The following is a 14,560-nucleotide window of genomic DNA, read 5'->3' as shown; positions in this document are numbered from 1 at the left end:
TAAATAAAATCATGTTTTTGGCACAATAATGAGTGGCAATACTGACTATGCGAACAAACTAAAACCTAAGCAATTGAGTTGATTTGTAAAAACTTTCGAGTTTTCTAAAGCATAAGAAATTCATCCATTGAATTTTTGGTGGGTTGTTACAATACCCTTCTTACGCTTTTCATAAATAGAAATGTCATTTTTGCAAGTTATAATATATGTACACATTTTAATTATATAAATGTATAAACCATTCCTTGGCAACCCCTTTACATGTAGCCTCTTATTATTTCATGTGAGGTATTAATGGAATGCCTGTATGTTTCTGACTATTGCATACATAATATCACTATATATATCAAATGAATAAAAGACGATGAAAGAAAAAGCTTAGGGCTTGTTTGGATGTTGAGATAAATTGAGATGAGTTGAGTTTTTTTATGAATAGTGGTGAGTTAAGATGATGGAGTAAGTTTTGTGAGACTCACCTAAAATAAGTTTACATGTTTGGATGTCAAGATGAGTTTAGATGTACTTATAAGAAGTTGAAAAAAGTTGTGAGTCCCATGTGTAAAGAGGTGTTGAATTGAAAAATGTTGTGGGTCCCGCATGTAAAGAGGTTTTGAGTCAAGATAAATTTAGTGATTTGAGAGTTAAGTATTTAGATGTTAGACTTAACTTAAAATTAAATTGAACCAAGTTTATCTCAGTTTAGTCCAAATTCCAAACGTGGTCTTAATTAAAGGAAATGAAATGAGTTGAAATGCATGTTTAACTATTTGAGATAAAATGATTAAAATGACCATGATAGTGAAGATAGTACCATGACGTTAAGGGGTTGATTACAATGCCAAGTGCATCACCTAGTGGTGCACCTAGTGATGCACTCAAGCACATTCCTAAAGAGGACTGAGTTATCTTTCGACATCTCGAGAAGAGCCAACACCGCAACAATCCACGTTGCTAACCTTAAAACAGAAAGTTAACATTGTGGACCAAGCATGAGGTTGAAAAAGGAAGACTATAATGACATAAATGAGATGGAATACGACTGAATGTAACTACATGACTAAACTAGATGACTAAGACCTTGAGAAATTAAGGGGAATGCATGTATAAGTATTAATGTGATGATCGGGACTGCAAATGTTATTGCATAAGTAAAACCCATTGTTTTTATATGTTTACAATGATAAGTAGTTATTATTGAATATTTGACCCATTTTTGTTTTAATATGTGATTGTACTTGGAAATACTTAAGTTGAGCTTTGAAGTTGCAGGATGGAACTTGGCTCAAAAAGAAGTAACAGAGCCCTGATCACATATTAAAGTTTTAATTTATTATTTGGATCAAACAAGATTTATAGATCTTTTTAATAAGAGCTTCCATAGATTGTCCTTTGATTTTATAAATTACGTTTTACTTTTATAAAAGTGAGTCTTTTATAACTATTGTTTCGTTAAGAAGAAAAAAACTTTTAAAAGCGAGTAGCATTATGCTCTCTCTATTTTCATAACCCTAGGGGGATGGATTGTTACAATAACAACCAACAAGATTTGTATACTTTGTAGGGTGCAAAAGACCATGACATTATAATCGGTAGAGGCAGAAATTTATTTGCCACAAGGGCAGCTATTAAGGCATTTTGCCTTCCAAAAATACTCAATGACTTGTTGTAAAAGCATCCCAATCATACAAGTGTTTATTGTGACAACATGATAGCTATAGCCACGACTAAAAATTATGTTTTCATAATTATGAATAACTAGTAAAGTTTGTGCTTCGTATTAGATCAAATACCGGCCATACCAGTGCATTTCAATCAGTACCATCCCGTTTTCAGTGTATTGGCCAAAATTAATGTATTTTTCAAATTAATGTAAAAATCATGATTTTTTCGTAATTTTCACTCCAATTCTCACATTTAATACTATTTTCTTAACTTTTTTAATCCCCTTTTTCTTGAGGACTGAAAATCAAATCCTTACTTCTCTTTTCGTGATGAAGATCAGTGATTTTATTTTTTATTTTTTAAAGTTGAATTGAGAACGTAGGAGTACTATTGAGTTTTATAAATATGTGTTTTAACTTTTTAAGACTTGCATTGATATTATTTTGAAATACGATGTATACATATATAGTTAATTTATTTATATATAGACTATCCCAAAATGGTACCTGAAACAATATCAGTATCGAAATATATCATTCCAGTGCATTAACCAAAACAGTTACAAGAATGATATTCAAAACTTTGGATTTAATTGAGTAGTTTAGACTTTTAAGAAATCGTGCAATGCATTTAACTTACAACCTAATTAGTTTTATAAATTTTTTTTTGGGGGGTAGTGCAAATGCATACTATATTAAGTCATTCCCTTATTATTATTTTTTTAAGGGAAATTGTCATCATTATGGATTATAGTTTGGACTAACTCTGGTAGATTTTGAAACCTATGATTCATGAAAGTAATACACTTGTCTTATTTCAGCCACAAAGATCAGATTTGAAACTGATAGTAACGAGTCCAGTGATCTAGGGTGTCTAGAAGAGCTACCAAAAATAGTGATGTGTGAGGACCACACGCAAATGTGGGCAGCACGTGCGAACTATAAACGGTGATTTTTGCAAAACCACCACTTTCCTTAGATTGATTTTCGACCTGTGAATCTGCTTATGCCGCGCGTCTCTTAAGGAGTTGTCGAAAAGTTGTAGATCTTTCCTTTTTTACCTTAAAGAAAGCAATATAAAACTAAGTGAAAGAAATAAACAGAAAACACTAAGTAACAGAAATCTTAATAGACAATATGAGTGAATAAAAGGAGGAAATGAGAGGAAGAATGAGGAGGAAGCCAAGATCTCCTCCCCCTGGGGCAAAAATTAGATCTGAAATGCTTTATTTTTAACGTGAGGGGGTGGGGGGAGGCTTCCAGAGTTTTTTCTCTAAAATGTAAGTCCTATTCCATACTCTTTATTTTTATCCTGAAATTGGGCAATGGATCGAAAACCGCAATTCTATTTGAGGTCTCAAGATAAGAAATTTTGATTCATTTGCAGTGAACAATAAGCTAACTGATTCTACTTTGGGTATCCCAATTGAGATGGTCAAACATAATCCAAAATGGGTCAGTAAGCTTTCTAAAGAAAATGTAAACAATTTTAGTCGTGGCCAATTAGTTCAAAGTTAACATTATAATGGAGCATAGATTCAAATTGCAGCAAACTTATATATAAACAGATCAAGCAAGTTGGTCATCCATTTCGTGTTTCTACTAGAAGAAAAATATTAAGGCTTTGTTTTGAAAATAAAATAAGATGAAAAATTTATGAATAATAATAAAATAATTTAAGTTAATATATTTTATTAAGTTAATATATTTTATTAGATTTTGAAAAAAAAAATTGAATAAAATATTATAAAATTAAAATATTGTTATAATATAATTTTTTAATATAATTATTTTTTAATTTAAAAAAAAATTAAATTGATTTTTATATTTCAAATAAGTTTAAAAAAATTGTAATAATTGGATAATAATTAAATTAAAAGATTAAAAAATTAAAATTAAAAAATATGTATTTATAATTAAATGATGTTTGAAATGGAAAATATAAAAATTTTTGAAATTAGATGAAACGAGAGATGATGTTCCTGATCTACACCTAAATCTATTAAAAATAACAATTTTATTTTTACGTACAGATCCGGTCATCGTGAAAAGAAAATAAATAAAAAGGCAAAAAGGAAAGAACACTTCAATTTGCCGTAATTAGGTACGATCTTTTCGAAAGGCTGACCAGTTGGTGGCGTCAAAGATTTTTTAAGGCAGATTGAGTAAAATAAGAGTAGTAGATAAACTTCGTAGGTTTTAGTGGTATTGCTTTACAGCCAGACAAGGCGCATCCGGTCCGGTTCCCTTTTGGTTCTTCGGTTTGTGGCAAAGCATGCAAGGCGACATATAATTTTTTGAAAATACAGATACACAATTATTGTTATAATTTTTTATATTAAAATAAGAGATATTTTTTTTTTTAATTTCTATTCTATACACACAAAGCTAGTATGAAAAATATACAATCTACATAGTTAATCTAGTATGATTTGATTTATAAAATTTAAATCTATATACTTTTTTTTTATAAATTAAATCATGATACATCAGTATAGTATCGAGTGTGTGTACTCCATATTTCATATTGGTTTATTAATAGAATTTTTCTTGATAAAATAACTTATTAAAATAATATCATTTTATATAAATGTCTTTATTTTAAAATATAATTATATAAAAATAAAGTTGTGTGTATCATTACTCATAATTTTCTACGCCATTGGTCTTGGTCTCTCTTTTTTTTTTTCTGTTATTCTATTCATATTTTAGTTTGTAAATTTATTAATTATTGTTAAATATACTATATTTATAAAAACATATAATAAACAAATTACTTGTAAACATATTTTTTCCTCTCTATACTTATATCTAGTTTATATGATAAAATCCTTGAACTAATATTAATCACTACTAGCTTTTCGTGTATGGAAACCCCCCCCTCTCTCTCTCTCTCTCTCTCTCTCTCTCTCTATATATATATATATATCAATAATACTAGCTACAAGTTTTATATTAGTCTTTTGTAAAAAAATAAATTACACTAATAAAAAATAATTTTTAATACTTTTTTAAGATGCGAGTTATTTTTCTATAAAGATTTATATGAGACTTGTTTTTTTAAAAGTTACACGAATCATTTCTTTATATATACATATGTAAATGGTGGTAGACGCTAGGGTTCGCACAAAGTAGGGGTCAGCTAAAGAAAGGCGTGATGCAATGGATCGGTTGTTTCCAGATATATGATACTTTGTGGATATTATATAGATTAGGGTGGATTCTCAGTCGTCATTCTCTCTGATCATAATAGGTGTGTGATGGCCTCCCTTCCCCTTCCAATCTTCTTGGCCTATTAGCAAGTGATTCCTTTCCTTCCTCCTTAAGCCATGCATTTGTACTCACTCGGTCAGTGTCACTTTCCGCTTTACCTAATTAGTAATATCACTTGTGCATTTTAGCTTTCCACCCTCCCTAGCTAGCTTCTCTTTTGAGTTAGGTTATTGTGAGACTTTACACATCTTGCTCTACATGAGTTCTTTCCCTATTTCTCATCTAGTTGAACTTATTTGAATAATGATACATATAGTTGTAGAGTACATAAGTTTTGTATAATTATTTTAAAAAAGAATAAAGTTTATTATTAAAAAAATAATTTCTTTTTATTTAGATCTCATATTCATTCGTTTTTTTAAAACGACTGTATAATACTTGTATATCCACAACTGTAACTATCATTTCTTTTTTAAATTTCTCAAACAAGCACTTCTTAAAGCTTAAAATCAAGGTTTCTAAATTGCACCGCCCTAATAATTCCTACATACTGGCTGGGTTCGGTTGATTCCCCCCAATTAGAGTCACTCAATGTTTTCCCTTCAATACATTGCTGAAAATAGAAATAGTCAAATAGGTCCTTAATTCTTCAATCCAGATTTGCTCCTCTTCCAATGATTGAAAAACCTATAAACTGAGTTTTCCAGCAAGGCTTATTCTTCACCATACATCTGATGTCAGAAATAATATCTTCTGATTCGCAATGGAAATCAACCAAAAAATCTACAGTCAAAATCTTTTGATGCAAGAGAGAACCTTCTTTAGGCTTCAAAGTGATGCAACTGATCAATTAACTGTGATCATCTTTGAGTGGGAATAACCAGAGTGCGGCACATTCCACATCAGAGGTATATCATATATTTTAAGCCTGGTCTGAATAATAAGTTAAGATAAAATGAATTAAAATAATTTATAAATAACAGTGAGATATTTGAGTTTAGATGAGATGGGTTAGAAATAGTTCGAGTTAAAATGTCTCATAAGATTTTGAAAAATAAAAGAAAAAGAGTTGAATAAAAATATTATAAAATTAAAATATTGTTATAATATTATATTTATTTTGAGATTTAAAAAATTTAAATTATCTTTGTTTTATTTGGAAGTTTGGAAAAATTAGAATAATTAGGTAATGATTAGATGAAAAAGTTAAAAATTTCAAATTGAAACATATTTATATTTGTAATGTTTGGATATTGAGATGATATGTAATGAAAGTATCTCTCTATCCAAACCAAGCCTTATAAAGGCATTTTGCCTTTTTTTTTCCTTCTTTTTAGTCCATAGAGAAGGATAATTCACCGTTAAAGTTGTCGATGCACAAGACATTCAATACATGGTTCATTATATAGTATTGTATGTTACTTATTTTGGTGTTTGGGAAACGCAAATCATATAATCAGCAGTACGTTGAAAATTTTCATTACTAGTTAGTTTTATTCTTAACCAAGTAAGAATGCGTAGGCAAAAATGAATAGGGACTGAGATGAAAGCGGAGGGATTAGGATAGAGATGAAGAGGGACTGAGATGGAGGGGGAGGGCACTCGTGAGATGGGTTAGGGCAAGAACCGGTTCACTTACATATTAGTGAACCCGGTTTGCCAACTAAGGTGTGGGTGTGCTCTAGAAGGACCTGCTGATGCCCAACATTTTTCTTATTATATATCCTTCAATAGTTGATAAGGACTATAAGTCCATATATATTTTTCAAGCTAATAAAAAAGGAAACTGATACACATACAATCAATTTTATAATATTTTACACAATTCTATTTAAAATAAGTAGATTATTATATAAAATAACTTACAAAAATAAAATCATTTTATAAAAATACTCTCAATTTAAAATATAATTAAATAAAATATTGAAAAAAAGTTGTACGCATATCATTACTCAATGAAAAATATATTTCTCATTATTAATGAGAGTGTGCATAGTTCTAAAAGACAAATATTCAATCTATTACAAATCATGAACAGTAACCTCATTGAATGTGTGCATTTTTTTCATTGAGTTCATATAATCTGGGCTGATTATAATATCAGATGTAAATTCCCTTCAAGCAAGCAACGGGGAAGAGCACATGCGAAATAAAGTAAGGATTAAGGAGTACCTCTCAAAAATACAACCCCTATAAGTGATGGACGTGGTAGAAAGTATAAACCATTGGTAGGGTGTCTTTTCGTCATGGAGGGCGTAGGCGGGTCCCAATGGACATGGTTCCAAAAGGCTTTTCGGCTGCCTATAAATACCCACATTCCACTCTTCTTTCTTTGCCATCGGCCCATAAGCCTCCTCAGCCTCTCCTCAAACATCATATTCATCATCATCATCCTCGTCAACATCGTGACCCTCCTCTACCCCCGTATTCCTTGCAGCTCGCACTCAGCTGGGTGGTCTCTCTGCAGGCCTACTCTCGTTGGATGCTTGTTGCTTTGCCTCAGGTAAAAATTTCAGTACCTCTCATATACGATCTTTTAGCTTTTTGCACTTTCCATCTCAGAAATATACCCGTTTTTTGTCCACTTTGTAATTTGAAGTTTTGTTACATGTATGCTTTACCGCCCACTGCTTTCGTTTCTCTGAATTTTTCTCACTTTTATACAGCCCAAGTGCTTGTCCTTCTCCTTCAACTAATTTCTGGAGATGTCAACTCCTTTGAGCAAGAGCCTTTGATTGTCTTCGTCTCTCTTGATCAACAAAGAGGCTAAGATAATGGAAAAACAGGGCATCGTCACCATTCTCCGGTCAGACTGTGAAAGAACCAAAGCTACTTCTCTCCGAAGAACCTTATCCGCAGATATGTCCTCCAAGAAATGGCTGGCTCAAAATGGGTTCTCTCAGACCATGAAAAAGATCGCATCCTCTGAACAACTTTTGGTGTCTTTAGCAGATTCATCTTCCTCGTCAGGAGAAGAGGACGTTGAAGAAAGGAAGGACCAGCTCGAAGGGAAGCAGCAGAAGGAAGAGCTCGAGAAACCGGGACAATTCGATATATGGAGCTCGATTGTATCTCAAAAGGACAGCCAGGACACACCAAAAGTACTTCCGCCTCCTTATACTCACCCTCTTGCGAAGAAATCAGCGAGCTCTTTGAGCGGAAAGAGTCTCGAAATATGCACAGAGAGTCTCGGATCGGAGTCCGCCGCTGACGGTTTTGCATCGGACCCATCATCGGAGACGGAGGACGGGGAAGAGGTAAAGGAGGAGGAAGAACAACAACAACAACAACAACAAGATCTGAAGGTGTTCTCTCAAGCTCTTGATCATAGAGAGGATTTGAGGGTGGCAAAATACCATTATGCTTCTACTGATCAGAAATCAAAGCCGAAATCGTTCCCTCCACCTCTTCCTTCTCTCTCTCGTAAAGATGGGGCGTCTCTTCTCATGAAGACTAGTCGAGACAACGGACGATTAGTCCTTGAAGCTGTGACCGTGCCTTCGCAAAACCAGTTCCGCGCTGAACGGCAAGATGGCCGCCTTGTCCTAACTTTCCTCAACAGTCCCTCGAGTGAAGATGCCAAAAATGAAAAATCGGTCGAGGGCGATCAGCTACAGGAAGAAGAAGAAGAAGAGGAAGTTAACCAAGAAGTGTTTGAAGATAAATTCGAGGACTTTGAGGAAGTTTATGACGACGACGGAGGACACGTGGACAACGAACCGGAAGGGGAAGAAGTTGAGAGCTTTGATGATGAAAATGTACCCAAAGGAATGGAAATAGTGATCGAGAAAGAGCCAAAGTTTTCAAGTAGGGCGATAAACGTCCATCGATTAGCCCTAACAGTGAACAAGCCGATTAGAATAGCAGATATGATGAATCCTTCAGTGACGAAGTCTCTTCCACCACGCCCACTCGTGGCTCAGCTCATGCCCTTATCACCACATGACGCAGCTTCCTCAACTGCTGCTGCAGCAGCAGCAGCTTCTTTCAATACTTACGAGTACTACTGGAGGGCCAAGCCTACTGCTAACCCAATTCCTCAGCAATTACCAACAGCCCACCAAAAAAATGGAAACAAACCCATTATCTCTACGAGTCCAATGCCAAATGAGCAGCGACAGCTCTTTGTTCTGAGAGGAAACAAAGGAGATTACTCGGTTCATTTGGTAAAAGGCTGCAAGGAGCCCAGAAGATCTCTTCTGTTATGGGAGCCCAATTGCATTGCCACCTCCTGATCCATACATACATCATTTTACCCTCTGCATATTAATTTCTAATGCATAAGTACTTGTTATTAATATTATTGTATCCCTTTTCCATCAATCTTTGTTTACCCAACTTCCAGTCTTTCAGGGGTTGTGTAGCCAATGAAACAAAAGGAACAAGAGAATTAAAAGACCAAAAAGAGATATATATATATATATAGAGAGAGAGAGAGAGAGAGAGAGAGAGAGAGAGAGAGAGACGTCTTAGGAGTCTGAAAATTTCATGAAAGATCGGCATCGAGATCTATTTCCTGTTACCTGCAGCCGAAGTTGAGATCTTAGCATCATCATCTTTGACTTGGTCTTGTCTTCGGCCTCTGCACTATATTGGGTTGCTTTCCTTTAACTTTCACTGTAAGTCAAGTTTGTCTTAATGGAAAAATATAGTTGTACTGTACAATTATATATTAATCTATAATTATATATTAATTTATATATTAATATGATGTAATTGATAAAAAATAAATTTTATTAAAAATAATATTAATTTAAATTTTAAATATAAATAAATTAATATTAATATACACGACTATATTTATACGTAATAAAACTCTTTCCTAATTGTCCCTAATTTTGGAAACACAACGATCCGGTACCCCTGATATCTGCCGCTTCGGTACCGCCTAAGATTCCGAGTGTGATCGGTGATGGATATTTCTCGTGGAATGATAAAATAAACATGTGTACAAGAATAGCACTCTTTTACTTGTCGGTTTTTTTTTTTTTTTTTTTTTTTTTTCAACTCCTTCGGCAATGCATATGTATGCACTCGCGATCGTGGTCATACCATCGCTGCAATAAATTTCGCTTTTAAGGACGAAATCATTTAGGAAGGAAAAGAATCCGTATTTAAGTAGGGGTAACATTTGAGAAAATAAATAAAAAAAAAAGTATGGGTAACATTTGAAGAAATAATCAAAGAAAAAAAAAAATATGGATAATATATGACACAATTTGTAAATCTAACACGAATAAGGAATTAAATTTAAATTTGATATATAAATTGATGCGGGTAAAAAAATAGATTAATCTATTAAGATATGATTAATAAACCAATCAATAACGGATCAATCTGTTTAATCTAAAATCAACTTGCATAACTCTTCTCAATTTTATTTCAAAATTATAAATTTATTATTGTTAGGTTCTATTACTGATTTTTTTAATATGCTTATATTTTTATTGTTGGTATTGAAATTTTAAACATGTGCTCAGATTTGTTATTATTGGGTATATAATATTGGTTTTATTATAAGTTAAATTTTGAAAAATATTGATATTTTTTGTTAGTATGTAGTCTGATTGTTTTTTTAAGATGTTGTGGCTACTAATAAATATAGATTTTATCTTTTTGTGAAATTATGTTAATTAGGTCAAATAGATTATATAAATTAGTTCAACCTATTTACACTAAACAAGTTGAAATAAGTTATGTTGTGTTGATCAATTTCTAATTAATTATTAAAATTGTCAAAATATGGGACACAACATTACCCATTATCTGAAAATTAAATGGATCATGTTAGGATTTAAATGTTTATTTATTTAGTTGCCGTTTGGTTAGTCAACCCAACTCAACTCATTTAATCATTACAATTTTCTTAATTTTAAATACAAAATATAATAAACAATTCAACTTTTTCAAATCTTAATTTAACTTTTTCAAATTTTAAAATAATTATAATATTAAAAAATAATATTTTAAACTTTCATATCAATTCAACATACTATCCTAATCAGGTTTAATGAGTTATATTCGACTTGACTCATATAATTGAATGTCTATTATTTGACATAACGCTAACACAACCTAAAAAGTCCATTTTAGAATCTATATGAAACTAATTGATCGTGTTTTCTTACATTTGATCGATAAATATCGTTGAAAGGTGTAAATTTTTTTCAAACGTACGTAGACTTTCAAACAAAAATGTCCGTACGTACTTAAAAATTTCATTCGGACCATGACAGCCGAACTCGAATATTGTTTCAACATATGTTAGAACTATTCTACTGGCGGGAATACTCCTCCTTTTTGGGTGGAAGCAAATAAATTTGATTACAGCTGTTTAAAGATGAATATTTTGAAAATGAATCAGATATTAATTGTTCGTTTAAATGACAAGATTTTATGTGATGCCCGTATTTGGGGTGAACCATTTTAATCAAAATCAATAAAAAAATAAAAAATAATAATCCTCCATAATCAAATGTCTCAAATAATATTCGAAAGAAAGATAAAGTTGAACACTGATGATTTTCTCTCAATCTGGCTAACTCCTTTATGCCACGCGGCACTTTTCTTACTACTTTTGTCTAGTTTCACTCTCCTTTCGTTTATTCTATATACCGACATGATCATCAATGCCATTTTGAAAAGTTAGGAGAATAAAGGATGAATCCACCTACTCAATAAGCAACGAACCTAAACTAAATTGCAAATCATAAACCAATTATAGAACCCGGAAACAAAACCATACCTCAAAAATAACAATGCGGTAATTCATAAGCATTTTATTATAATAATATTGACAAAATGACATTTGGCATGACTGAAGAGGTGGTGGTTTGGCCATGTTGTGGAATTCTAGTCTGGAGGTGAAGGTTGAAACCTATACCAACTGGCACATTTCAGTTCTAGTAAAACTCCCAAATGGTGACAAGTCATGGCAACTAACGGGTTTCTATGGGCACCCTAATACAGCAAAGAGATCAGAAACGTGGCAAATCCTTAAAGCATTAAAACCAGCCCCCCAAGTCCCATGGTTGTGTTTTGGAGACTTTAATGAAATAACTTGCTTGAGTGAAAAATTTGGGGCAGCTGTGAGACCTTATAAGCAAATCAGGGATTTCAGGAAAACCCTTGCACTATGTGAGTTAAATGACTTAGGCTTTCAGGGTGACAAGTATACCTGGGCAAATAATAGGGAAGGAAGCAATTTCACCAAGGAAAGACTTGATAGAGTACTCGGGAACTCCTCCTGGATTGACAAGTTTGAAGACCACTCAGTACAGCACCTAGCTACGTACTCATCAGACCACAAGCCTCTATTGATAACCTTGCAAACAACAAACAACAGGCCAAGGAAGAAAAGAATGTTCAGATATGAAGCCAAATGGAAAACAAAGGAAGGGTGTGAAGCTACCATCAAAAGATCCTGGGAGAGTATCCGAGAGTCCAAGGACAAACTTGGCAGCTCATTACAAGGTTTGAGAAGCTGCAAAACCAATTTAAAGAAATGGAGCCATGACCAGAACAAAGTAGACAAAGCTGCCCTGCAATCAAAAACTGAGCTGCTGAACCTTCTAAAAGACCAAAATGAAGGCCAGCTTCATGATGAGATTAGAGCAATCCAGAAATCAATAGACCAATTACTAGATGAGGAAAACACAATGTGGAAGCAAAGAGCCAAACAGGATTGGCTTAGGGAAGGAGATAGAAATACTGCTTTTTTTCATAAGTGTGCATCTCAGAGGAGAAAACACAACTACATCAACAAGCTCCGAAATGTGGCAGGTCAGGAGGTAACTAGTAAGGAAGGCATCTATACTGAGATACAGAATCACTTCAAAGCAATCTTCACCTCCTCTAAACCAACAAACATGCAAGCTTGCCTGGACTCTCTTCCTTGTAAACTTACGGCTGGAATGATAGCAGTGCTGGGTCAGAAATTTACAGAAATGGAGGTTAAAGAGGCCATTTTCAGTATGAAGCCTTTAGGCTCCCCAGGGCCAGATGGGTTTCCAGCAGTGTTTTTCCAAGATCATTGGTTGACAGTGGGTCCTAGGATTACACAAGCAGCTCTCTCAGCCTTGAATGACAGCAAGTGGTCTGCTGGGGTGAATGAAACCTTTATTGCCCTCATCCCTAAGAAAGCAAATCCTCTACAGGTGGTAGACTTTAGACCTATTAGCCTTTGCAATGTTTTTTACAAAATCATTGCAAAGACTATAGCCAATCGGTTAAAGGAAGTGCTTCCAGACCTCATATCCCAAACACAGGCAGCTTTTGTTCCAAACAGACAGATCACAGACAATATAGTTGTGTCGTATGAGGCTCTACATACTATGAAATCTAGACTAAAAGGAAAAGAGGGTTATATGGCACTCAAGCTCGACATGAGCAAGGCATATGATAGGATTGAGTGGCTTTTTCTGAGGGAAGTCCTGAAAAAGATGGGTTTTGATCAGCATTGGGTCAACCTACTAATGAATTGTGTGGAAACAGTCTCATACTCCATCATAGTGAATGGGGAAGCTCAAGAAAAGTTTGTTCCATCAAGGGGATTAAGGCAAGGGGACCCTTTATCCCCTTATCTGTTCATCATGTGTGCTGAGGTGTTAAGTTGTATGCTAAACCAAGCCGAGAGGAACAGGGTCATCACTGGTCTACCAATCAGAAAATCCAAGCTCTCCATCAACCACCTGTTTTTTGCAGATGACAGCATTCTTTTTTGCAAAGCTAACTCCATTGAATGGAGCAACCTCTACCATTTGTTGGAAAAGTATGAAGGAGCTTCAGGCCAAAAGCTAAACAAAGAAAAAACTTCCATTTTCTTCAGTTCAAATACCCGAGAGGAAACTAAGGAGATAATCATCAGTATAGCAGGGATAAGGGGCAATAATATATATGAAAAGTACCTTGGGCTACCAGCCCTTGTGGGAAGGCAAAGAAACCAATCATTCAAAGGCTTAATAGATAAAGTGCAATCAAAAATTTCCAGTTGGAAAAACAGATTTCTGTCCCAAGCGGGTAAGGAGGTACTTATTAAAGCAATAGTCCAAGCCATACCAGCATACAGCATGGGTTTATTCAAACTTCCCAAGAACTTAGTGCAAGAACTAAGCAAAATGGTCAGGAATTACTGGTGGGGGCAACAAAATCAGGAATCCAAGATAAACTGGGTGAGCTGGAAACAGATGAAGAAGGGTAAGAGCAGTGGGGGGCTCGGCTTTAGAGACTTCTCAAATTTCAACTTGGCACTATTAGCTAAGCAGGGCTGGAAGATTGTCTCTAATCCATGCTCTTTAGCAGCACAAGTCCTAAAAGAAAAGTATTTTCCAGGCGGCTCTTTCCTCACGGCAAAAAAAGGTCACAACGCCTCTTTCATATGGCAAAGTTTCTTGGCAGCTAGACCATTGTTAAGGGAAGGGATGGTAAGCCGAATTGGGAATGGAAAAACAACTGAGATATGGAAGGATAGATGGCTTCCCATTCCTTCAACATTCAAGCCTCAAGATTCAGTAAGGTTCATGCATGAGAGTACCAAAGTATCTATACTGATAAATGAGCATACTGCTCAGTGGAAGAGGGACCTAGTAACCACCATGTTTTCCAAAAGGGAGGCAGAGGCTATTCTGAAAATCCCCATCAGCCCACTGCTAAAGCCAGACAGTTTTTTTTGGAGATGCTCATCTACA

General features: G+C 34.1%; 1 protein-coding gene across 1 annotated transcript; it reads left to right on the top strand.

The window, feature by feature from the left end:
- The first annotated feature begins 7,221 nt into the window (after window positions 1–7,221).
- LOC122295223 (protein FAF-like, chloroplastic) lies at window positions 7,222–9,539 on the top strand. The gene is made up of 2 exons (XM_043104340.1): window positions 7,222–7,377; window positions 7,541–9,539. The coding sequence occupies exon 2, from the start codon at window positions 7,649–7,651 to the stop codon at window positions 9,107–9,109; it is 1,461 nt and encodes a 486-aa protein (XP_042960274.1). The 5' UTR covers window positions 7,222–7,377; window positions 7,541–7,648; the 3' UTR covers window positions 9,110–9,539.
- Window positions 9,540–14,560: the final 5,021 nt, after the last annotated feature.

Source organism: Carya illinoinensis, chromosome 14 (assembly GCF_018687715.1).
Source record: "Carya illinoinensis cultivar Pawnee chromosome 14, C.illinoinensisPawnee_v1, whole genome shotgun sequence".
NCBI lineage: Eukaryota > Viridiplantae > Streptophyta > Magnoliopsida > Fagales > Juglandaceae > Carya > Carya illinoinensis.
Note: the sequence above shows the minus strand (reverse complement) of the source record. Positions and strands in the feature narration are given on the sequence as shown.

Excerpts from the sequence above, each read along its gene's own strand:
- LOC122295223 (XM_043104340.1), top strand. The coding sequence starts at position 7,649 with ATGGAAAAACAGGGCATCGTCACCATTCTCCGGTCAGACTGTGAAAGA.